This window comes from Dioscorea cayenensis, chromosome 2 (genome assembly GCF_009730915.1).
Source record: "Dioscorea cayenensis subsp. rotundata cultivar TDr96_F1 chromosome 2, TDr96_F1_v2_PseudoChromosome.rev07_lg8_w22 25.fasta, whole genome shotgun sequence".
Classification (NCBI taxonomy): Eukaryota; Viridiplantae; Streptophyta; class Magnoliopsida; order Dioscoreales; family Dioscoreaceae; genus Dioscorea; species Dioscorea cayenensis.
The window spans coordinates 20,829,076-20,855,544 of record NC_052472.1 but is presented as its reverse complement, the minus strand read 5'-3'; the positions used below and the strand labels follow the sequence as shown (position 1 = coordinate 20,855,544).

At 34.8% G+C, this 26,469-nt stretch overlaps 2 protein-coding genes across 2 annotated transcripts; one reads left to right on the top strand and one right to left on the bottom strand.

The window, feature by feature from the left end:
- Positions 1-12,758: 12,758 nt before the first annotated feature.
- Positions 12,759-19,354, top strand: LOC120275730 (AT-hook motif nuclear-localized protein 9-like). The gene is made up of 5 exons (XM_039282419.1): positions 12,759-13,269; positions 14,222-14,289; positions 15,586-15,717; positions 18,155-18,316; positions 18,691-19,354. The coding sequence occupies exons 1-5, from the start codon at positions 12,759-12,761 to the stop codon at positions 18,910-18,912; spliced, it is 1,095 nt and encodes a 364-aa protein (XP_039138353.1). The 3' UTR covers positions 18,913-19,354.
- Positions 19,355-20,890: 1,536 nt separating this feature from the next.
- Positions 20,891-22,083, bottom strand: LOC120274610 (uncharacterized mitochondrial protein AtMg00810-like). Its single transcript, XM_039281155.1, has 2 exons — positions 21,966-22,083; positions 20,891-21,675 (listed from the first exon to the last, which is right to left on the bottom strand). The coding sequence occupies exons 1-2, from the start codon at positions 22,081-22,083 to the stop codon at positions 20,891-20,893; spliced, it is 903 nt and encodes a 300-aa protein (XP_039137089.1).
- Between the last annotated feature and the right edge of the window lie 4,386 nt (positions 22,084-26,469).

Genomic DNA, 26,469 nt, shown 5'->3' with positions numbered 1-26,469 from the left:
TTTCATCTCCAATATTAATAATCTTCCTCCTGAAGACCCACTAGATGAGGAACAGGTAAACTGGGGAGATGATGATGAACATGAATAGATGGATGATGTATTCTTTGAGGATGATCTAGTACCTAATGACCAAGAAAAAATGATACTGGTACTGGAAGATCCACTTAATGTCAGGCTGGATGATACTATCTTAGATAAATTTGTCAATGATGCAGAGTTGGAGGCTCTAGAAAAGGAAAATACATAAAGTAAATAGGGTCTTCTCTGTAGCTCTTAAAAGTTTCCTTCCTCTGACCATCTGTCTTCAATTCCTAGTTTTCTTCAAACCTACTACCGAGATAGCTTGAAGAAACCCTCAACTCGTTCGAATGAAGATGAGCTTTCTTCCCCACTCTCCAGATCTTCCAAAAAGAAAGCATCTAAATACCAAGAGGAAGATACACTCCCTAACAATTTCTCTATTCTTTGTTCTTGGTATGATGCTTAGATTTTAAATTATAGCAAATCTTGCGGAGTAAATTTCCTAGGGTCACCTGATCATAAATTCAAATGGCTTAAGGCAGTTTGTAATATGGAAATCTCTAGATCTTAACTCTCTTCTTCTATAGTGGAGACCTCCACAAGGTTCGCAAACCAGACCAACATCTCTTCTCCATGAAAATTCTGACCTGGATTGTGAGAGGCCTGGGTAGACCGGCTAAATGTCACTTAGGTAAGGATTTCCTTCTTTCTTCTAAAGCTAATATTGTCTGCATCCATTAATCCAAACTTCAACAAATCCATTTCTCTTTCTAGAGGATGATAGGGCTTCGTTGACTTGATTCATACGAATTCATCCCAACCTCCGGCTCTGTAAAAGGTATCATCATTGTTTGGTATGACTCTTGATATGTGGTTCTTTACATTAACCAGAATCTTACTCCCTTTAGTGACTTTTACGAGCCGCACTAATAATATCTGTTGGGTCTGTACTTCAATCTATAGTTCCAACGCTTGCTCTCTCAAAATGGATTTTTAGCAAATAAAAAAAAATCTATTCTATAAGAAGCCTAAGTCCTCTTTCCTGGGTCATCTGTGGAGACTCTAATGTTACTTTCTCTCCCCAAGACAAAAATAAGGGTTCCTTATTTTTATAGAATTTTCAAATTTCTTTAGTCTCCTATAGGATATGGATCTCATTGACCCACTCCTCCATGGTGGAGGTTTTATTTGGACCAACAATCAGTCAGATCCCTTTTGAGTTCGCCTTGATCACTTCCTTTTCTCCAATTACTGGTTTTCGCCGTTTCGCAAGGGCTTTTCAATTCCCCTTTCCTAACTTTGGGTCTAATCACTCCCCAATCTATTTGGATTTTGGGACCCATTCTCCATGTTTCCGGATCTTCCATTTTGAGAAAACTTGGTACTCGAATGACCGTCTAGGAGAACTCATTAAGGAATGGTGGTGAGAAATTAATCCTGAGGGATGAGGCACTTTTATCCTGGCTAACAAACCTGTCCACCTTAAATCCCACCTTCACTCTTAGACCTTGAATTCCTTTGGGTCTGAGCTCAATACAAAAAATCTCTACTACTCGAACTAGACTCCTTGGATTCTATTAGTGAGTCTAGACCCTAATCAGGCAGTGAATCTCTACTCCTCAATTGTACTAGCATTGCCTCTTAGAGAAAACAAAGGCTCCAAAAAACGTTTCAGGCTTCACCCTATTAGCCTCATCAACTCATCATGTAAGATAATTTCCAAAATCCTAACTAATCTACTGAGTTTAGTGTTGCATAAACTAGTTGATGATTCCCAATCAACTTTTATCGAGGGAAAATGTATCGCGAATAATATTGTAGCTACAGAGGAAGTGATATTTAGCTTTCAAAAATGCAATATTTCGGACTATGCTTTTAAAGTGAACTTACCATCAATTTCTACAAAAGTTGCCTCTTCTCTACAAAAGGTCCAGATTTGAGGTCAAAAGGGATTTATCTGGTCGCTTGGCACCGGATCTGTAGACCTCACAAAAATAGAGAATGGGGAATTCTAAACCTCAAAGATTTATGTGGACCCCGCCCAAAGCTTGATTAGAATAATCAAAGCATTGTTTTCCTCTTTATTCTCTTCCCTTTTGTCAGGTTGCTCTCAAATCTAGTGGTGATGAGGAATTCCCGGAGGAATTCATGGGTTCCCATGACATCTATGCCCTTGATATTTCAGCCTTTTAACTTTATTGCTTTTCCTCTTCTCTTGTGCTTCTTCTTCATTCCTTTGTCTTGTAAGGGAGGTTGCTAGTTGGAAGGTTTTTGAAGCTTGGTTTTCAGCTAGGCTATCTTTTCAACACTCTCTTTTCCGGTCATCATAGTAAGCCCCTAGCCATTCTTGGTTAAATTCTTTTAGTAGTGTTGTTTCTGGTAATTAAAACCATGACATTTTCTCTATCCTTTGATTAGCTTGCCATGTTTTGTTGAATAGCATGTTTTTTTTATTTAGAAACCTTGGCATGTTGATGGCTAAATTCGGAGTTGTTCATGCTTGTTGTTCTCTTAGTTCATAGCTCATAATTGTTGTTGAAATCCTTGGAGCTTAGTGTTAGCTCAAGGGCTTGTGCTTAACCATCCTTGTTTTGAGAAAGGTTTGGCCTTGGCATTAGTTTAATGAGTGTTAAGTTGCTTGTTTCTTGCTCACCCAAGCATGGTGGAGATTCTTGGACCTTATTTGAGGGTAGAACCAGCATGCTAAAAGCCATGCATATTGTGTATGTTTCCATGTATACATATATGTATATACATGTATTTTATATATATATTGGTTGTATAAATAGATATGTTTTTTTTTCTCTCTTAGTTTGGTTCTACAACTTTTGTTGTTGGTAGAGTGGTTTTGTAAAGTTGATATCATTATTGTGTTAATATGTCTAAAGACTAGAGCTTGGTTGTGAATCTGCATAAATGTTTTTGTGTTAATGGTTTGCATTTTTTTTTTTTTATATAAATATTAGTTCAAGGCAAATGTCAAATGATTGGAGGTTAAGCATTGAATCACTTTAATTTTAATCATGTTAATTGGTTAAACCTTTGAGATGTATTTAATTTCTTGTGTGAGTTCCTGCTGGAATACATGCAATTGGTTGGTGTTTAAACTTGTGATTAGAGTGATTTTGTTTTAACTTTGGTAAATCATTGGGTTTTAGCTAGGATCGTTTTAGGGATTGGTCTTGGATCTCATTTTGCACTTAGGCCAATACTAGGTAAGTAATCCACCGATAAATCAGAATTTTCAGTATTTGAGAAATTATTTTATTCGGTAAAATAATTATCTAGTATTTTGGTATTTTATTTTGAATATCTATTATTTTTGTTTATATTGATATTATTTAATTGGAATATGTATTTTGAGGCATTTTCTTTAATTAATTATTTTTGTTTAGTTGTTGACTTGGTAAATCTACATTGGTGTAATGCTAATTAAAGGATTGTTATTCATTTTAACTTGGTTACTAATTTATTATTTATACAAAGTGTGAGATTACAGTCAAATGATTACTTCAACATTTATAAAATTCATTGTTTGTGGGCATGGGTTAATGATTCTGCTATCATTTGGATTGACTTAGTTAATTCCATTATTTATTTATTTATTTAATCATTTAATTTAGTTTTGAAGGAGCTGGTGTTTGGAATAATTTTAAATACTTTATGTACTTAAATTTTTATATTTCATTTATGGTTATCGATTTATTTTCCTTAAAGTGAGATTTTGATATTTATTAGTATTTTTGAATATATATATATATATATATATATATATATATATATGAACTTGAGGAATTTTATAAATTTCTGAACTTGTACTTTGTAAATATTTTGTATCTGAATGTTTTGGTCTCCAAATGAGCGATATGCAACCCTGTCATCGATGGGGGTTAAACCCTGACCTTGTCGACAAGTAATTTTGGGAAAATGAGATCGCGATTTCATGACCGTGTCCGATTCGGTGAAATAATCAACGGCCACCTGGTATTCAGTCTCGGGTCACCGAGGGTAAATAAATGATTTCTGTTATTTTGAGCTCGGGTCTGTCACCGAGGATAAACAAATGACCTTTGACACTTACAGTGAATTAGGAGACATACTCTCAATTTTGTTATCTACGCTTTATCCTTTGGTTTTGAGAATACTATTTGGTGATATTGACTTTTGTACAAATTTCATATTCGCATTCCTGGTTTTCAAAATTTTGGTGAACGACTTACTTGGAAATATTCTTTTATTAGAATATTATACTCTGTATTTTGTTAAATTGTGATTTCGGAGACTTGTGCTATTCTGAAAATCCGGTATACTTGAAAAGTCACTTTTGTAATTTTTGATTTAGTCTAACTATGGTTTGGAGACTTATGCTCATATTTAGAAAATTTTCTATATTTTTTATTTACAACTTTGAATCTAGTATTCTTTTTATTACAGTATTCTTAAATAGCGGTATTACTTGAGAACTATACCTCTGTTGAATTATTTATTTTGTATTTGTTTAAAACATATTTAAACTTTGAATTATTCTTAATATCTGAATTCGAGATTTATAAACCCTGTTGTTTTAAGACAATTTCTGGATTACTTACTGGGCTAGTGAGCTCATGGATTTATTTTAAATCCTTTTCAGATCAGGAGCAGTAGACCAAGGGATATTAGAAGACTTCCAGTAGATGTCTTCTTTGGAGTTATGTCTTATGGCTTATGTCTTTGTATCAGTTGTATCGTTGTTTAAGAACCTCCTTGTAGGTCATGTTGTATTTCATTGCCTTGTATTCGAGTTTGGTTGTAAACCTTAAATTGTACTCTTATTTCATATTTTGTCAGTTTATTTTATACTCCTAGTCTGTGTTTAGGTTTTGAGGCCTTGTAGGTTCACTGTGCCCCGCCTTGTGGGTCTGCGGCCGTTTGTCAGCGCACCAGGTTCGGGGCTTGACAATTTCAATATGGTGCTTCTTGGAAAATGGTAATGGAAGTTATGTCGAGGCCAAAAAGGTTACTGGTGCACAGTTATCTATTTTAATTATCTAAACCAAGACACGCCTGATCATTACATTGTTTATCACCTCGAAAGAAACCCTTCTTCTAGGCAGGATTACCCCTTTCTTGCCAGCAAGTTGAACTTGTTCTTCCCAGATTATCAAAGACGGTGAGTCTACTTTGCTTTGGTTCGACAACTGGCTAGAACGTAGAGCCCTAAGAGACAATTGGTCAGACATTTCCAACAACTGCAATGCACCTTGGATTTCAATTAAGTAGTTTTATTTTAGATTCCACCTCACTATTGACCTTTTTCCAGTCTGTCTCCAGTGTAAACATTCTCCCACTCCTAAATTTCTAGAGTATTCAGACAACCAGGATGACATAAAGTTTTGGAACTTGGAAAATAACCATATCTTCTCAGTTTTTTCCTTTAACTTGTTCCTCTTAGATGGAGGTTTATAATATTCTTTGGATCCTTAGTTTTGGAAAGCTAATAGTCGGAATAAAATTACCCTTTTTTGCTGGCTAGTATATGACAACAAAATCCTTATCCTTGACAATCTTGCTAAGCGAGGTTACAGTCAATGTGTTACTGCCACCTACATTTTTTGTCATGGTGCTATTGAGACCACCGATCACCTTTCTTCAACTATATATTCATTGAGCGAATTTGGTATTTCTTTGGCCAAATCCTCATTATGCATAATTTTCTGCATTTCATGTCACATGTCTGAACTTTCTGGCACTCAACCTAAAAAACCAAACAAAGAGCTTTGTGGGACCTCCTCTTAAGAGCGGTTATTTGGAATATCTAGCTTGAAAGGAACATGAAAATATTCAAGCCCTTCTCGATTATTATCAAAATAATATTCACTTGTTCCTTTCCATGGACTTCTGTAGTTCACGACTCGTAGTAGCACTTCTTAGTTGATTTAGTCCACTCACTCAAGCGCTTTCTATACTTCCTTAGCGCTAGCACTGTAGTTAGTTTTAGGCCTCTGGCCTCATAGCCTATAGCAGAGTGAGCTCCTCTTTTATGCTAAATGAGATGGCTCTTGCTGTCACATGACAATTATTTTCACAACTCATATATTCAGTTAGTTTTATGTGTGAGTTTCTTTTCTGTGATTTGTGGTCAATGACGTCTACGAGCATTTTACTTCTAGTGTTCATTTTTTTTGTTTTGTGTTTTGTTGTGCTTAATGTCTACTTTCTTGCATGTATTGGTGTCTCTGTAGCTCCTCTTGTAGTTCTATATTTTTACGTTCTTTGTATTTTACCTTATTTTCAATAAATTATTTAAAAAAAAATTTCAGTCTCTTAAGAGATTAATAAGAGAAAGAGCTGCGGATGAGTATCGTTGTGTGTGTATATATATATAGTTTATTTAAGCTCGCTTTAATTAATATATCTGTGACTCTTGTCCTTTGAGCATTAATTAATTAATAAAATTCATAGATTTATCATTGCTTAAGTTATATATATATATATATATAACTTATTTTAATGGGCACAACCTAGGATGACATACTGGTGTCTCTTTAAAGGATGCACGTAAAGGCCCTTCCTATTTAATGAGAGACATTGATGAGGAGAAAATTAGAATATTTTATTACAACTTTGATTCCATTCATAATTATTTGATTTAATTCATGTGAAAAATTATTATTTTTTGTCTTGCAGAATTTTATAAACCATATTTAAATTAGTTAATTAATTAATTTGATATAGGGTGGTAAAGTGACCCTAGGATTGCTTGACGTTTATAATTAAATGAAAGTGTTGACTTTTCATTCACATACTTTTTATTTTATAATAAAATTTACATACTTTTTAAAGGATCGTCACCTGAACTTTTTATATAATGTTTTTCCTTTTTTATTCAAGCGGAAGATGTTATCTATTTTTGAAGTGGGAAAAAGCCATATTTTGCTATTATATTTCACTAGAGTGTTTATTTTCATTCATTTTTTAAAATATTTAATAGTGAAAATTACCAAAAAAACCTCATAACTTTATAATATTGCCAAAAACACCCTCTTAATTTGACAATCCCTAAAAATATCTTTTTTTTAAAGTTAATGATTTTCAAACCACCCAAAAGTTGTAAACGGCTATAACAGAGTTACTTTTGAATTTTATAGATGAAATTACCTCTTGAATAGGAAGTTGTGGCAGTGCAATCATGTGTCTGGTTTGAGAGGGAGTGGGGGGTTATTGTTTTGGGTAATTCCTAGAGCCAACCATTACTGGCGCCGGTTATACTCTTTTTTTCTCTCTTCGCCTCTTTAGCTTTTCCATTTCCAAAATTATCTCTGCCTGGGCATCCTTGTCTCGAAGAAGAACTTCGTGTTCCGCCATTGTTCGGAGAAGAATTCCAACTCAAGTATTCGGCATTTCATCAGCTCGCAGTCTAAGATAATGAGCCGAGATGGACGTCATTGAAGAAGTTGTGTTTATGGTTTTTTTTTTTAAACAATTCTGTTTGAAAAAAGAGAATTTTCAGTGTTGTTTTGTGGTTATGTTTTTATTGGATGATATTGAAGTCAACAGGGAGATTCATCGGCTAGGGTTTTGTTTTTATTTTCATTTTCGTCTGTGTACACGATCAAAAGAGATTTTCGATTGTTATGCTGTGTATTGTTTACATTGGAGGTTTTCCCTTTACGTTGATATGGTTGTAGTTTTGAAAATGAAGTTTCCATTTAAATAATGGGATTGTATTTAAACATTTGATATCTCTGTTTAAAAATTGTTGTTTCTGTTTAAAATGTGAGTTTTCTGTTTAAATATTTATGTCTCCATTTAAGAATTTAGTTTATCGTTTAAAAAAGTTTACTTTCCGCTTAAATTTGTCTGAATACAGTTTAATATATGGTTATTTTCGCAGGCTTGTGATTATGGTGGTAAACCTAGTTAATGGGCGATGCTACAGAAATGCCGGAGAGATGGTAAGTGCTTTGATAACTAGAGTTTTATAAATAGTGCTCTTTTAGTCAGGATTCTAACATCAAATTTTAAATCTCGACAGCGGAGACTATTCGACTATTGTGTCGATATGGATCTCGGCGAATTGGCGACTCTAGCCAACCTCTTTGTTTACGACACTGACACCCTAAGACAGAAACAAAGAAGTGTCAACTGCGTCATCTACGTCATGCGGTTTATCGAACAGCTGCTTGACAGTGAAAACCTACGGCTATCGCAAGCGGACGTCCCTTACTTGCGCTTAAAGTATGCTACCTGCAAACTTAAGGAAGGGAGCGCAGCCGATATCACTGAAAAGGAGGATTCATCGACGGGGGAGAAAGAAGATTGATATATAATATTGTACAATAGAGTTACCGTGTAAATAACATTGTATATCATTTACATATCATAGTTTTTATTTAAATATCTTTGTCTCTATTTAAATTCTTAGTTTTATGTTTATTTTTCGAAGTTAATGTTTAAATAAAAGTGTCTCCATGTTTAAAAAATCATTGTCTTTGTTTAAATATCTTTGTTATTGTTTAAATATCGCTGTTACTGTGTAAATTATTACAGTTTCTGTATAAATTTTTATTTATTTATAATACCGTTTTTGATTCTCAAAATGTTAAGTAAAATGTTTAAACGGCAATATCTCTGTTTAAATATCAAAAGTTGACACTCAAATAAGTTATTTTCTTTTTAAATAATTGTTTATTTACAATGTTTAGTCGGCGACAGTTTCATTGCAAGATCTACGGTTAAAAACGCCTTGAAAACATTGTCTGATATCCAACGACAACATTTCATATTGATCTGACATGGAAGGAAGGCATGCCACACGGTCAGGGTCACTATGAGGTGGAACGAGAGCGCTCGCAAAATCCGAATTCCTGTCAACACTTCAGTTTAAACCGAAAAGGTCAATGCTTTAAACGGAAACATAAAATGTTTAAACGGTAACTAAACATGTTTTAAACGGTAAGAAAAATTTTTAAACGGTAAAACAAATATTTAAACAGAAACAAAATAATTTAAGCGGCGAAAGCAACATGTAAATGGTAACGTAATATATTTAAAAGGTAAATGGGATAATTAAACAATAATTAACTTCTACGACTATATAAACATAAAAGAGAAGAATTTTACAACGAGAAGAAATCATTTTCAGTAGGAAACAACAATGACACATCATCTGTCTCAACAATAAGATCGACTACAGCGCATTTGAAGATAGAGTACATGTGACACATGCGTTGGAAGTCAACCTCGTTTTCTACTGGATAAACCGTTTTATGCCCATTGGGTGTGATAAACTTCACCCTGACACGGAAATATCGAGACCCCATCGCTCACATATCTCAGCTAACACTGATTCCCAAAAAGTTAGCGTCGTGAACATTAGCATTCGTCCCTCCCCGTTGTATCTAGCAATAGCACAAAAACTCTCCATAACAGCCTTACATTTTTATAAGTTGTTACTCTCTTTCCCGCAGAATGATCGAGCAACGAAGAAATTCTCACCTTATCGGGAAATCGGCAGAACTCAAATCGAATAAACCAAATGAGGTGAAGAAGAAGAAGAACAAGAAGAAGAAGATGTAATGAAGACTTTTCTAAACTTTTGTTTTCGATAAAAAGCAAAGCATGACGATGCACAATTGTACATAAAGGTCGGGCATAATGTGATTGGACGGTATTTTTCTCACCATTTGCAAGGGCAAAAATAGAATTTCATAACATGGACCCCACTTCAAGTGACCGATATGGGTAAAATGGAATTTAAACTATAAATGAAAGGATGTTCGGGGTGTGCAAAAATTGGAAGGGTTTTTAGATATTTTTGAATATCATGAGAGGTAAACAGTAATTTTTCCTATTTAATATAATCTCTGAAATTTATATTTGTATTCGATTTTATTCCATGAGTGCCGTGGTTATCCCTTACAAAAATATGTTGAAACAAAAAAAATCTTAAATTTAAATAATTTTAAAAAAATTAAATAAATTATATATATATATTTGATAAATATGTACAATCAAATAACAATAAGTCAAGAATCTGTCGGCAACAAATTATAATTTAAAACCCAAAATATTAAATTTTAATAATAAACCTTAAAGAAAAATTCCTAGGTTTGTTACATTATCTGATAAGGATATCTACCATGCATATATATATATATATATATATATATATATATATATATATATATATATATATATATATATATATATATATATATATTCTACAAAAGCTATCTGTCACCAGAAAGGATCTCTTTTGAAAATATTTTGTTAAAAAAGTCATTTTGTGTAATAATTTAGGGTTTGAATTAAAAGAAAACACTATTAAAAACTGTCACAAAATCTAGTGAGTTAGAAGTCTTCTATGAAAATTCTTAGTTTTCATTCGTGCTATAAAATAATAATATTTTATTTTATTTATAATATTCTAAACTAGCACGCTATCATATTTATATTTATTTTATGTTATTAAAATAAACAAAATACTCTGTAAATCAACTAATATGTTTTAAATAAATACTTATATATCACTTTATCAATTAGTTTTAAATAATAGTTATCATTGACTCATGAGTATATTCCCTTCTTTCTCTTTCATCTCAAAATAATGTGAGACAAATAATATTTTGCAAATTATTTTAATCTTTAGTCCTCATGGTTGCGAAGAAATATAATATTCTAATGATATATATGTATTATATATATATATATATTATTATTATTATTACTCTAAATAACAATTGCTCAATTATTCTAAACAGCAATATCATTTGGTTGATCACTTTATTAACCAATGCCTTGTTATGGCAAAAAAGGTCAAATTTGGATACTTTTTTATATTTAATTAATTTCCTCTGCAAAAATACTCGACTAATATTCAGTAATAAATTCCAAAAATATCCAGAAATATAAAATTTGATAAAAATCCAGTGTACAAATATAATATAAACCTTAATCATGTCAGAGTAGCCAAATGCCAATTCTACCCTCGTCTAATTATTGACGCTTAATATGTGCCCCACAAAATTTCTAATTAATAATTTGCCGACCAATTTTTTCATCAATAAAGCCACAATTAATAAAAAATTATTAAAAAAAACAAAATATAAAAATAGTGAAAATTTAGCATTTCTTAATTTAAAAATATTGAATACTATGTTAATTTTTATTCTCCCAAATTAACTTTTTTTACCAAATTAACAAATACTGTCCCACTAAACAATCAACAGATATAATGATGCACTCATTACATTTATTATAATAAGTTATCGATTATCTAAAATTTATTAATTCAATTATTATGATTTCAGCATATGATATTTTAAAATTTATAATAAAATGTAAATAAGTTAATATTTATTATTATTTTTTTTAAATTTATAACTCATTACTGTCATTTATCTAATAAATTTATTAACCCATTATAAAAATTGATTTCAAGAAGTGATATTTTTTTAATAAAAATAACAAGCATCGCTCCATTAAGTAATCATCATAAAGTAGATAAATAGAATGATGTACTTGGTTTATCAATTATTTATAAATTTATTAGCCCGTAATATTTTATTTAAAATTCATGATAAATTTTTTTTTTTGAAATTTTATTTTATTTATTTTTTTATAAAAGAATTTTTTTTTTAATGCATGAGGATGGATTGAGGTGGGGCCCATCCGTTTGATTTTCAAAAACTTTGAAAAGACATCTCCTCTCACGCCATGATTGAAGGTTAGAAAGGCAACGAAAAGGACACGCCATCACGACCATCGAAAACCCAAACCCAACTTGCCTTCCACCCTCGTGTATTCTTCCCACCATCCACGTGTCATCCTCTCAGGCCTTAGAAGTACCACAACTTATGCAAGATGAGTTGTACCAGATCCTCTCACCGAAAAAAGCAAAATTTAATAATTCCTTCTCGCGTCCGCGCCCGATGATCTCATCCATTGATGCGTCATCCACACCGGATCGGACGGTCAGGAACGCAATACGGTGGGGCCCGCTTCTCGTCGCTCGATCCCAGCTGTCTTCCACCCCCTCCCGCCGATAGTGACAAGCCGAACACCACGTGATTCGCACGTGGGCCAGACCCACAGCAGCGTGCCTCAGTCTGGGCCCCACGATCCCGAAACCGGGCTTGTAATCCAACGGTCGGATGCACGCGTTCAAACATCTTATCTTCTGTCCTCTATCCTAGTTCTGGATTCCACAGCCAATCAAGATCTGCCACGTGTCAATTCGGGTTTTCGTACATATCGGAGCTCCGAAAGCGTTCTCGGATCCGGATAATGCTGTTGCGTTTACTAAACAAAGTTAACCACTCGATGGATTTTTGGTGATGGCTTGAAAAAGATAAGAAGGAATTTGATAATTATCCAAACAAAATATCTTTTTCAGCGAATATTTTTTTTTTTTAAAAAATAATAATAAAAATTGGAAAAAAAAGGAAAGAAAGAAAAAGGAAGGTGGATTGGGTTTTCTCCATGGTGTCCTTTTTGGTAATTTCACAGACCGTCTCTCTGGTATCCCAAAGAGAGCAGGCATTTCACGGGCGCTCTTCACTGCCATAGTTCCTCCTCGCACGAAGAGCTGGGCCCTTGCTTTGGTTTCTCCGTTGCTTCGTTTTCGGTTCGAAAGATCTGATTTTTAGCGTGAATTTGAGCTCTTGTTCTTGCATTTCTGCTAAAAGGTTGGATTTTGAGGGGGTTTTTAGTTGTTTTCTTGAGATTTTTTTTAGGGGTTTTTGAGATCTCCATGCATGGAAGGGAGAGAAGCTATGGCTTCATACCATCTGTACAGAGGGATCGGTATAGGGCCAGGGACGGGATCGCCTCAGCAGCAACAGCAGCAGCAGCAACAGGGATTGCATGGTATGCGGCCGATGTCTGCGAATCCTGGCTCTAATTTGCAAGTTCAGCAGTCTTCGAGCATAGGAGGAGGTCCTGGTGGGGGATCCATTGGATCAGGGTTCCAGGTTGAATCCCCACCTTCTATTTCGCAGCATGGTGTGAATGTAGGCGCCGCCGGAGGTGGTGGTGGTGGGGCGGGTGCAGGGGGCCCGGGTGAGCCAGTGAAAAGGAAGAGAGGGAGGCCAAGGAAGTATGGTCCTGGTGGGAGTGTTTCTTTGGCTCTATCTCCGATGTCTTCTTCACCTCCGGGTTCGGGAATGGCCTCAGGATCAGTGCCTGGGATGAGCTCTGGAGCGCCGGAGAAACGAGGGAGAGGCCGGCCTCCGGGCACTGGAAGGAAGCAGCTACTCGCTTCTCTTGGTTAGCAATTTTTTTTTCCTCTTTGCGTGTTTTAAAAAAGATAACTTGATTAGTATATTCTTACTGGTTATTTTCTATTGCTAGTATGTTATTGTTCTGATTCATGTCTCTGAATAGAATAATGCTTTAGTGTTGATATTTTATTTAAGTGTGACATTCTACTACTTTTATCTTATTCTTGATGTTGGAATAATTTATATGTGGGAATGAGATGGGAAACTCTGTTCTAGTTATCGGAAGAGTCTTGTTTCTGTGGTTGAAGTTCATAAACAACATTATCATTCGGAAATATGCTGCATTGAGTGATCAAAGTTGGTTTCTTTTTGTTTAGTGCCTTGGGAAAGCTTTATAAGATGAGGGCCTGACTTAATTTTAGTGAATCTGGAAACTTTTTTGTGTAGGCAACTGTTTGAAGATTTTTGACAACTCATGTTCTTTTAGAGCCGTGTTTTTATTCCAATCTCTTTGACGGAAAATTTGCATGGCTTTGCTGTGGAGGAACCGGAAAGTATTCTGAGGAATTAATGTGATTTGTAAATGGGTGATGTCTTTGTCATGTCTGTGTGGTCCTGCTTGTAGCTAGCCCTTGGTACTGGTCTAGTATGTATTTTTTTTCCTTTAGTGATGCTGGCTAGTGTTAATAGGTAAGGTTTGGGCACATGTTGCTGTACATTCAATTGTTTCTCAGAACATCTTACGGGCGATCAAATTTTCACTCTGGGTGCATGTAGATTATTAACTCTTAGTAGACACATTATTAAAGTGGCATCACCATTTGTAAATTTCCTAGTGTGTAGATAAATTTCCAAATGTGTAGATGATGCTACTTGTTTGATTATAATATTCCTTTTATAGCTTTTGTAGATGTCTCAATCCTAATGACATGTTCAACTATTCAATTGTTTACTTTTATATCTTAATACTAAATTAATGATTATGCTCTTCCTTTCAGGGGAATGGATTGTTGGCTCAGCTGGAATGGGTTTTACTCCACATATCATCACAATTGCAGTAGGAGAGGTATAACTAGTCTTATCTTTTCTCCTAGCAAGCATGATCTGCCCTTGGAGTCGGAATAAATGGTTCTGTACCAATATTTAAAACAGTTTGGACGGTTTTCTTTTGTTGGAAGATGGTTCTCTTAATGTTGTAAAGCTATTGATTATATATACGGTTAAAGTTTTCAATCTGTTCATTCATAATCTTTCTAAATTTATGCATTTCTTTTGTCAGCTATCTGTAAGATTGTGTATTTGGTATGTATTCTAACAGCTTTCTATTTTCGCAGGCATATTACTAATAGAGATTTGTCCTCTAAGCATAAAATTAGTCTCTACATTACAATATTAATGGCTGCCTTCAGCTACATATTATTTTCTATTTTAGGCTATGAAGTGTGAGAGTACCTTGCTCTCTTAAGATTTGAAAATGTGCTTGGTGTTGTGGTCCCAACATGATAGGTTTAGTTTGTAATAGGTTGGAGCTTTTGATGTTAGTTTTCTGTTTTAGTTGCTTGAGTGCCTCTTACCAATTTCCCATTTTTGTTGACAAGCTGGCTGTGTTCTACTGAGTCTAGAACATGAAAGGCTCATGAGCAATATATTTGTGATCACATGGTAGTGACTTGTTTTATGAGAGCCTTATGTGAAAGAATTATCTGATGAGAGAAAGTTCTATGTTGTCATATTTGACTGAGAATAATATATAAATGCCTTCCATTTCCAACCCATTGAACACAATTACATACTGGAGAAGTCCCTTGGTGATTTTAGGTTGAAGATAGGATGCAATTTGTTAAGGGATAATATTGACAATCAGATATCCATAGTTCTTATATATGTACACACACACAGACACACACACACACACACCCCTATTTATTCAACTATTTGTACATCTCTTGGATTTCCGCGCGGATATTGTCTTTGCAGCTGTTTATTATGTTCATTTTCCATGGGTTTCTCTTATGACAAGTCAAAATTGTAGGTTCCACACAGCCCATGATTGGTGTTAGTGCATGATACTGTGCAATGTTGTATATTTCGTCATATGATGTGTAGCCACCTTTTATTGAGATAGTGACAGTTCTGTTGTGGTTAGGATTTGGCCTGCTAAAAATCATTTGGCAATGAAACTTCTTTGTTTAAGATTTTGTATGTTGGGTATTTTCTCTCAGTTTTAGTGCCCTTTTATGGCTATGGCAGGCAAAATTTTTTGAGGTTTTCATGTGTAGGTACTTTGAGGTTGCAAAAGTTATGATTATCATTTGGATCCCATAATTCTCCATATAAAGTGAAAAGTTGTCTTCATGTGCAGGACATTGCATCAAAGATAATGTCTTTCTCACAGCAAGGTCCACGTGCTATCTGCATCTTATCAGCAACTGGTTCTGTTTCAACAGTGATGCTTCGGCAATCTTCAACTTCTGGTGGTGCCGTAACCTACGAGGTCCACATGTTTGCCCTTTCTTGTAGTAATCTAGTTCATTGAAAGAAGAATTGCAAAGCATCCTCAATGTGTCTTATATAAAACTAGCAATTCTGCATTCAAGTCGTGCCATTTTCCTGAAAAGCTTGACCAAATGGTATCATCTTTTTGTGTTCGTCTATGCTAGTTATTGCATATATTGCTAGGGTACTGAATCTGGCCATCCAAGGCATTATCTTCATGAGATGGTTGATTATTTTTATTAAGACAGTTCTATGGTTATAGCAATTAAGGAGATGCTTGCTAATTTGAGCAATTTTTTTATTTGAACTACAAATATGATTCTGAAGTCAAAATTTCCAGGCATCAATAACAATATGTGATGGAGAAACAACTTCATATTCATTTCATTATGTGTTACTTCAAGAAATATATTTAAAAAAAACTTTTTAAGATTAATAGGATCCACTTGCATATACATGCGGAACCTTATTTCCAATTTGCAATTTTACAAATTGTTATTGTATTGGCCAGAGCCATCACAGTTTGGAAGTCTCTGGTATTGTGCAAGTGAAGGCTTGCAATGTCATAGTAAAATGAATTTGAATGTTTAGAAGGGTTCAAGTTGATTTATCTCATTTTTATCATATATTGCATCAACCAAGATAAGAGTTGAGCAACTGATTACCTCTGGAATTTTACATGAAGCATTCGGCTTGTTAATACTTTCATCAGACATAGATGTTTTATATATATGGCCATGATTGGCCATTTATATAGTTTGCAAGCTTCTTGTGTTTTAGCGACTATTGGAAGAATATCGGTTGGGCATTTTTGTCTTTGCTTATGGCTGACTGTATTTGGACGACATTGTTGATCCTAATTTGGCATCTAGAAATGTTGAGACTGCATTATTAAGTGTGTCACAGCTGATCGTAGGAATAAAAGAATGCTTTTTGGATGAAGAATGATATGAACCATCACAGTTTGGAAGTCTCTGGTATTGTGCTAGTGAAGGCTTGCAATGTCATAGTAAAATGAATTTGAATGTTTAGAAGGGATCAAGTTGATTTATCGCATTTTTATCATATATTGCATCAACCAAGATATCAGTTGAACAACATTTTTATCATTTAGAATGGTAATACTTCTATTGGACATGGATGTTGTATATAAATGGCAATGATTGGCCATTTATATAGTTTGCAAGCTTCTTGTGTTTTAGCGCCTATTGGAAGAATATCGGTTGGGCATTTTTGTCTTTGCTTACGTCTGACCCGTATTTGGACGACATTGTTGATCCAAATTGGGCATCTAGAAATGTCAAGATTGCATTATGAAGTGTGTCACAGCTGATAGTAAAAAGAATAGAATGTTTTTTTGATGAAGAATGATATGAAAAAGGTAATTCTTGCATTTCATCGTATACGACAATGCTGTATGAGACATCATGGAGTTTATTTTGATGTTTGGGAAACTCCCACTTTACCTTTCTTGTGGGTATTGAAAAGACCTTTGACACTTTAGGATATGCCACATATTCACTGGAAAGAGAGGATCAAGCGGAGATATAACCAGAATGAATCCCCCTTACCTCCTTCTTGCTTGCGTGCCGTTCCTCTAGCCAGCCCTTTTTTTAGTACCTACTGAAGATTTTCTTACTGACTTCCAATGCCTTAGGAAAGAATAGCTTAGTCCCTTACGCTCGGAAAGATCTAGTTTCACTGTGAAGCTACTCCTCTGCATTTGGAGTGCTAAGATAAGAGAATTACAGTTCCCGAGGTCCTTTTTTCCTGTGAATGTGAGAAAGCTTTTCTATCAGTATCTTCTTTCAATTGATTGAAAACAAGCAGTCCTAGTCCTGGGGTAAGCCTTTCTTTTTGCATTGGGAGTTCTCCACCTAACTTTCATCATTTCTTTTTCTAGATAATTGCTGAGGGGTTTGCTTCCAAGTATTTCTTGTGTTTGTATTTTATAATTTTTTTTTAATCAAATTGCAAGCACTCTCAGATTATCTTTGGTTTTGCTGCCTTTTAGCTTTTTCTCAAGTGGTGGTCCCTTTAGATTGTTTCTGAAGGAAATTCTTGAAAAGGCAATGTCAAACTTTTGGTTTGATTTTAAAAGATTTTACCATCTATGTATATGATAGTTTAGAAGACTTCTATAAAACTAAACTTTTATATCAGCGCCCCTTTCTCAGTTGATGCTTTTGTATGTGTTTGATTACCCGAGTTTACACTTATTTTCTGTCATTTGACAATACAATTTTGCATTTCGGGCTAGTCTCGTTAAATTAGCCAAAATGATGCACATTATTAAAAAAACCTTAAATACTGACAGACTAATAATGCACAACAATTTTTTTTCTTTGAAACTCAGTCAATGCATATATAGCTACTTATAAGGTTTTCAATTGGTTGAGTTATGTTCAATATCACTGAGGCTTCTCTTCATGCAGGGCCGATTTGAAATTCTCTCCTTGTCTGGATCTTATTTAATGACTGATGGCGGTGGATCACGTAACCGAAGTGGAGGCCTGAGCATCTCCCTTGCCAGCCCTGATGGCCGGGTTATTGGTGGTGGTGTTGGAGGTTTGCTCATAGCTGCAAGCAATGTTCAGGTATAGTCTCTTTCGGTCAAGAAGAAAATAAATTTCTAGATTTGTATCTATATACTAGTGGGCTAAAGTGTGCAATTTTGTTTTGCCATTTGATGACTATAAAATTAATCGCATGTATAAGGAATAAACATATTGGTTGAATATTGATTAGCTTGTAATGACGTCTGACGGTATCAGAGTAGTATACAAAAAATCATTATTTTCTTTTTATCGAAAGTGCTATAGATTGTAATTATCTAAGTACTTAGAAATGCTCTTTAAAGTTTCTGCTGAAAGCAGTGAAACTAGTGTTAAGAAATTGTTGCTAAAAAACCGATGAAGTTACCTTTTCATGTTTGTGATTTAACCATGCCATGATGTTTGCGAGCCTACAGGTGGTAGTCGGGAGTTTTATTTATGGTGGATCGAAGCAGAAGAGCAAGGCAAAAACCAATCAAGACCCAGGCATGGATTCAGAACTGCAGATTGGCGATAAACCAGGCACAACATCCGGTGGACTGCCGATTCAGAGTCCCCCGCCAGTGATGACATGGCCTGGTTCAAGACAGATAGACATGAGAAATGCCCATATCGACATTGATTTAACGCGAGGTTAGGTAGTCTGGTTTTAATCCGAATGGGCAGGCTCGTGTAAATTCGGGATTTAAGCTAAGAAAAGGGTCAAGTTGGGGAAGGAGGTAACCATCATCGATGCTGTGAGTCATTCCGGAACTCGCACCTTTTGTGCTAACATGTTTCTGCAATGAGGTACTGCCTCTTGGAGAGAATTTATGCTGATGTAAAGTTATGATAGTTGTATACCTTTTCATTTGAATCTTGTCTTGCAATGTCAGTCCTTTTTTCGCCGTTTAAGTTAGAAACTCTTATCTTTTTGCTGATTATATATCGGTTCTCGGAAGCGATAATGTCAGTGAATCGAATCGAATTGCAGCCAATCAAAAGGACAGAAGATTTCTGTGTTTCCATGATGGATTTTTATTTGCATGTTTATGAGAACCCTGATTGATGGGAAGGGAATGAGTCTTTGTTGAATGTTAAGTTTAGAGTCTATTGCTTTTTCAAGCTGCTTGTAGGTTTTACTCATTATAATAGACAGAGACTTGTTTTGAGAATGAGAAAAATCATATTTGATTATATTCATATATATATATATATATATATGTATGTATCTTTTTGGTTGCTATTTGGATAAGTTGTAACACAGTTATAGACCAACTGATTGGCTCAGAAAGTCTGGAGATTGTGTTGATTGTAAATTTTTTCCTTTCTTAAATACCTTTTTAGTTCTAGTTTAGATAACCTAAATTTCTATTTTTCTCACATACTTTTTTAAGAATATAAAATAAATGTAGTTTTAGTGTTTTTTTATTATGATTATTAATTAAATTTAAAATAAAGTCATAACTACATAAGTTATAGAGGTATATATAAAATGCTGAAAAAATGTACAAGCAAAAAAGTATTGAAGGCATTTTACATATTTCATCCATAAATAATTGATAATAGCAGTACATTTAACTAGAGAATATACATCTGAAAATTTCAAAAATTCCAAAAATTTCAGAGTACATGTATCTACGTGTATGCATGCATTAAAGAAGATACTTTACAATATAATAAGAAAGGTATATATAATTTTAAAAGTACAGTCCCAAAGATTAAAAATTAGTTCAAAATATCAAAATAATTTTTCTATTATTCAAATTACGTCATTTAAATTCCTATAATATAAAATCTATTTTTTTTTCCTTTTATTTTTATATTTGAGAATTTTCAATCCAATTATTGATGTCTGTTAACCAATCATTTTCGTGTTTGTTGACATGACGCACTTGATAAAAAAAAATTATTTAAAAAATTTGAGAAAGTTAAAAGTAATATTTAAACAATTCCTAAGTTTTTGGATCCTTTCATCTTTGGGATCCGAATCCAATCCCTCTAAATCCCCAACAATGAGCCAAGCTCTCGATCATGAAGAATTCTCTCCAATCTCCATCCTCTTGACTCCGGTGACGTCCATACCCTTGTGTGCAACAACCTCCATCACTGTTGTAGGCGCAACCGCCTTTCCAAGAAGCTCCACCGCAATAGTAAAGAGTAATGAGAATGGAATAGTTTGTTGATTGTAAAGATAAAGCTTAAATATAAGAAGACATTTAACAAGACTCCTTTATGATAGGAGTATTATTATAACTAATTTACAAATAAAGCATGGCATGAAGAATAAATCAAAGTGAAAGATTTCAATCATTAACTAAAAGAGACACGTGTACTAATACACCCCCCTCAAGTGAGGTGTAGTGGGACGACTAACTTGTGAAGATGGTGATTAAAAGTGCTTTTGGACAAAGCTTTAGTGAGTAAGTCTGCAAGCTGATCAGCAGCATGGATGTGAGCAATAGTAAGAAGCTTGCGTTGGACTTGGTCGCGAACATAATGAAAATCAACAGCTATGTGTTTCACGCAACTATGAAAAACTGGATTTTCACATAGGTATGTGGCCTCAATGTTGTCACAATAGATGATAGGGGACTTAGAAAGGGGAATGCCAAGCTCAAAGAGAAGATTTTTGACCTAAGTTGTTTTAGCTAGACCACTAGCAACTGCACGATACTCAGCTTCAGTGGAAAACCGTGCAATAGTAGTTTGTTTGTTAAAGGACCGGCTGATTGGATTGTGACCAAGAAATTGTACATAACCCGAAGTAGAGGTGCGATCATTGATATCACCAGCCCAGTCGGCATCAGAGAACATTACCAAGTTTAAGGCGTCACTTTTCCTTAAACAGAGACCATGATGTATGGTGCCTTGGAGATATTGAAGGACTCTTTTAACAGCTTGCCAGTATAGTGCAGAGGGAGTATGCATAAATTGTGAGAGCTTATTTATCGAGTATGATATGTCTGGTCTGGTGAAACTAAGATATTGAAGTTTCCCAACAACCTGTCTATACTTGGTAGCATCTGTAGGTGGATAGCCATCACAAACATGATAAATCGCAGAGGAGCTCATGGGTGTCTTAGCTGGATTACAATTTTGCATAGTTGCATCTTGAAGAATATCAGAAAAATAATGAGATTGAGACAAGAAAAGACAATCGGAATGTCGTAAGATTTCAACACGAAGAAAGTAATCTAGGGGGCCAAGATCTTTAAGGGAAAAATGAGTAGCAAGTGATGAGATAACCTGTTGAACCACCACATGATCGCTGCCAGTAACAATGATGTCGTCCACATAAACTAGAAGATAAACAGTGATGGCATAAGCATGCTTGATGAACAAGGAGCTATCAGATTCAGATTTGAAGAAGCCCATGGAGAGGAGATAAGCCTTGAGTGCATTATACCAGGCACGAGGGCCTGTTTTAGACCATAAATGGCAAAACTTAGTCGGTAAAAATGAGAAGGATACATGGGATTTGCAAAACTGGGAGGTTGAGTCATGTATACTTCTTCATCAAGGCAACCTTGAAGGAAAGTGTTGTTGACATCGAGCTGACGGATTGGCCAATTATACTGAACAACAAGAGAAAGCACCACTTGAATTGTTGTTGGCTTAATGGCAGGGCTGAATGTGGAGTGGTAGTCAACCCTAGGTTGTTGAGTGAAGCCCTTGGCGACAAGTTGAGCCTTGTATCAATCAACAGTACCATCCGGCCTCTTTTTAATTCTGTACAACCATCGGCAAGCAACAATGTTGTGAGAGGGATAATGTGGCACAAGCTCCCATGTTTGATTCTTTAGTGATGCATCATAATCTACTTGCATAGCTTCCCTCCACTTTGGGTTTTTGTTGGCTTGGTGAAAGGTGTGGGAAGGAATGTCGGAGTGAACTTAAGCTAAGAAATCAAAAAAAAAATTTTGGTTTGTGGATGTTATGTTAAGAACGGGTAACCATATGATGAGATGGTAGAGCAGGAGCACTTTGGTTCGTAGGGTTAGAAGAAGCAGTTGGTGGCGGTGGGGGAGGTTTCCTAGACTAGACTAAAAGTGGTTTGGATTGTGGTAGAAAGGGGAGTGTCACTGTGGAGGGTGAAGGAGAAGGCATTAGAGGTGCCGTAAGGTGGTAGCGGAAAGAGGAAGCGAGTCTACGGAAGCTGGGGCGCATGCATCTGGTGAACAACGAGACTTGTTACATGGTGGACCAGTGACCAGATTTGGTGCTGAAATCAAGGGCAAAGAAGTCATCATGGGAGTTGGAGGAAGAGAAATTGGATTCTGTAAATATGAAATTATCATTGTAAGCTATGGAATAGGTAAGTTTGAAATTGGCAAATTTGAAATTGGGGTGGTGGCTATTTGAGGATATTGTGAATTTGAAATTGGCGAATTTGAAATTGGGGTGGTTATATGAGGATAAGGTGAATTTGAAATTGGGGTAGTTATGCGAGGATAGGGTGAATTTGAAATTGGGAGTTTGAAATTGGGGTGGATATTTATGGATAGGGCACATTTGAAATTCGAGTGGTTAGTTGTGGAGATGAGTGATTAGATGATTGAGGCTGAGGAGGATTGTTAGAGGACAAGTCATCCCATGCTAAAATTTGAAATTTATTTGAAATATTTGAAAACATGGTTTTGAAGGGAAACATGTTTTCAACAAAAAAAACACATCACGAGACAAATAAACTTTAGACTTAAGCGGATCAAAGCATTGACGACAATGATGAGTGAGAGAGAAACCTAAGTAAACACAAGGAGTTGATCGCGGTGCAGGTTTGTTCTGGGAATATGGCTTGAGCTATGGATAACAAAGACATCCAAAAATTTTTAAAGATTTGTAATTTGGTTTTTCCTGGAATAAGGTTTCAAAAGGAGAACGATAGTGTAAAATGGAAGTTGGTAGACGATTGATGAGATATACTGCATGGTGACAAGAAAATGACCAAAGAGTGGATGGAAGAGAAGCTTCATAGTGCAATGTTCTTGCTGTTTCTATAATGTGTCGATGACGACATTCGGCAAGAGCAACTCTTTGTGGTGTGTATGGGGGAGAAATGAGATGTTCTATACCATTGGAACTTAGATAGGAATTAAGACTTTGAAACTCACCACCTTCGTTAGTGTAAAAAGATAATATTTTAGAATTGAAATGTTTTTCCGTTAAAGGATGGAATTTTTGAAAAATTGAATTGACCTCACTTTTACGATGTAAAGTGCAGATCCAAGTGTATTTTGTGTAGTGATCAACAAATAGGCAATAATATAATTTTTTGTCAAGAGAAAGCACAGGAGACGGTCCCCATAAATTACTAAAAATGGTTTGAAGAGATTTGAAACTTAACAGAGTAAGTTGAGAAAATGGTTGTCAATGAAATTTATTTGATAAGCATGAAAAAAGTAAATTTGTTTCGTGTGGACAAAGGAAGAGAGAAATTATTTAAAATAAAATTTAAAAATTCGAGCATGAGGATGTCCAAGTCGATGATGCTAGGTTTCAAGGGAGACTTTGAAAGAGGCGATGTGAACTTGTGGAGAAAGTAGGGAAGAAACAATCGGCCACTCATACAACCCGTAACTACTCCGGCCGTGCACCAGCAGTGTCCGCATTGCCAGATCCTTAACAACAAAACCAGGTGGAAAAAATTCCACAGATATTAGGTTATCTTTGCAAAAGGTGGAAACTAAAATTAAATTATGTTTAATTTGAGGGGCACATAGAGTATTAGATAGCTAAAAATTAGTGTTAGATGCAGATAACTGAGTTGAACCATTATGAGTAATTGGGATTTTGTTACCATCTCCCAGTGTGACTTCGTCAAAGCCATTGTACTCGGGCATATTGTGTGGCTCGGTGGTAATATGATGTGAAGCACCGGTGTCTATATTCCATGGGGTTGTAGATGCATGAGAGCTAGCGACAAAGTTTGCTTTAGCCTCAAGATGGTTATGAGATTTACTTCGGGAAATTGAGGCGACATGACTGGGCCGATTACATAACTGGCATCGAACACCATTATTGATGGTCTTCCAATTAGAAACATTGGAGCTACCTTGTAATTTAATAGGCAACTATGAGGAAGGATTTAATTGCACAATAAGGTTGTTAGTGTTTGTATTATCAGCATTGAGAATAGGAGTTTGCCAAGCAAAGGAGGCCATTGGGTGTGTGGGATGATTGGTGCGCGAGGCAGGTAGGAAACTCGTATGAGATAAAGGGCTCTAATACCATAAAGAGTAATGAGAATGGAATAGTTTATTGATTGTAAAGACAAAGCTTAAATACAAGAAGACATTTAACAAGACTCCTTTATGATAGGAGTATTATCATAACTAACTTACACATAAAGCATGGCATGAAGAATAAATTAAAGTGAAAGATTTCAAGCATTAACTAAAAGAGACACATGTACTAAAAAATAGTATAAGTTATGGATTTACCAACACAACAAAGTAGTAGGATAAATGATGTACTTACAGAAACATCTCAACTTTGAAGGTAGGAAGCATTCTGTCTGTAGAGACGTTCTTGTTTTTTGAGATTGGTTTATATTTGTCTCAAACATGATAGATGCTATGTAAAACTTGATGATTGTCGAAGGTTGTAATGTTTTGTTGATTATATATCAAATTGGATCATAGGATTCATAGCAGTATTATTAATTGTTGTTCTTACTTAAAATATCTTGAAAAATAACTGTTAACTTAATTTAATAATGATTACAGTTAACCATGCTAACAACCATGTTTATTGTTAAATTAATAGAATGACTTTTAAATTAACATAAATTTAATTGTTCTTTACAGTGAACCATGCTTACAACATTGGTGAAAAAACAATCAAAATTTAAGATTAAATTAATATCATATATTGCTTTGGGATTGTGATGACTTCTATCTTGAGGTAAACCATAAAACACATTTTGAAGCTCTCAACAACACTGCAAAAAATGTTGTACTATGGATCTTTTAAAGAGAGGCATAATTGACCAGAGAAGGGTTGGGAAGGCCTTCGTGTGCAAGAGTGGTCGAGCTGCTGGGGAAGGCGGTCGCGTCGTGCAATAGCGGTGGAGGCTACTATGCTCGAGGGTTTAGGGGTTGCCAGATTTGGATAGGTCAAGGTTGCTGGAGTCTCACTCTCATCATTGGGCCGGGTTGAGCCGGTTCAACCCAAAAAATTTAGGCTTTAGCCCAACCCAAGCCCAAATTCGACAAGCCTCATGAATAGTTTGGGCCGGGCTAGGCGGTCCGAATTTTAAATATGAAGCCCATAGCCCAGTTCATGGGCTTGACTTTTTGGATCAATTATTAGATATGGCTAGGATCGGCCCGTTGGATTCGGCTCAAATCGGTTCGCTTTTATTTTTTATTTTTTAACTTTATTTAATTAATCTTTGTGATGATTTAAAAATATAAATATAAAATAAAAATAAAAATGAATAATTTTAATAATTGATTAGTATTATTAAATTTTCACTTGAGAAAAATATTGCAAAACTAAAATATGGATAAATCCAAACTAGGTTGACACATTCATTCTATCATTGTATATTCTATATGATATTTTTTTTTAAATTTTATTATTAATATTTAATAATAAATTTAATGTGTCAGCTCAGAATCAGCCCAAAAAAAAGTTTAAAAGGGTCAGAAAAAAGATATCCATATCCAATTCAAAGTTTGGGTTGGGTTTTGACTAGCCAGTCAAACATTAACTTTGAATTAGGTTTGGATCAGGTTTAAGTTCATAGACCTTGGGCCAAATGATAAGAGTAACTGGAGTCAAGAGGATGGAGATCAACGATAGTTCTTCATGATTTGGCCTACCCGGATCTCAAAGAAGAAGAGATCCGAAAACTTAAAAATTATTTTAATATTAACTTTTACTTTTTCTTATTTTTAATATTTTTTTAATATTATATACATCACATCAGCAAATACTGGATGGATGGGGTAAAGGGCATCATTGATTGAATTGAAAATTTCCTAATATAAAAATAAAAAAATAAAAAAAGACTATATTAAAAAAACTAAAAAAAGACTAAATTTGAATAATAAAGTGGCTATTTTGATATTTTTACCTCAAAATTTGATTACGCTTACGAGTAAAAATATGTTATTAGGTTTATAAAAAAAACCCCAAAAATAAGAGTACATGCCATGATTTCCTTTTGCATGTTTTGAACATTTATCACTATAAAAATTAATTATCTC

Coding starts and splice junctions, on each gene's coding strand:
- LOC120275730 (XM_039282419.1), top strand. CDS start 12,759: ATGGAAGGGAGAGAAGCTATGGCTTCATACCATCTGTACAGAGGGATC. Junction 13,270..14,221: donor GCAGCTACTCGCTTCTCTTG/GTTAGCAATTTT, acceptor TCTTCCTTTCAG/GGGAATGGATTGTTGGCTCA. Junction 15,718..18,154: donor GTGGTGCCGTAACCTACGAG/GTCCACATGTTT, acceptor CTCTTCATGCAG/GGCCGATTTGAAATTCTCTC.
- LOC120274610 (XM_039281155.1), bottom strand. CDS start 22,083: ATGCAAGTAGATTATGATGCATCACTAAAGAATCAAACATGGGAGCTT. Junction 21,676..21,965: donor AATTAAAAAGAGGCCGGATG/GTACTGTTGATT, acceptor GGTCTAAAACAG/GCCCTCGTGCCTGGTATAAT.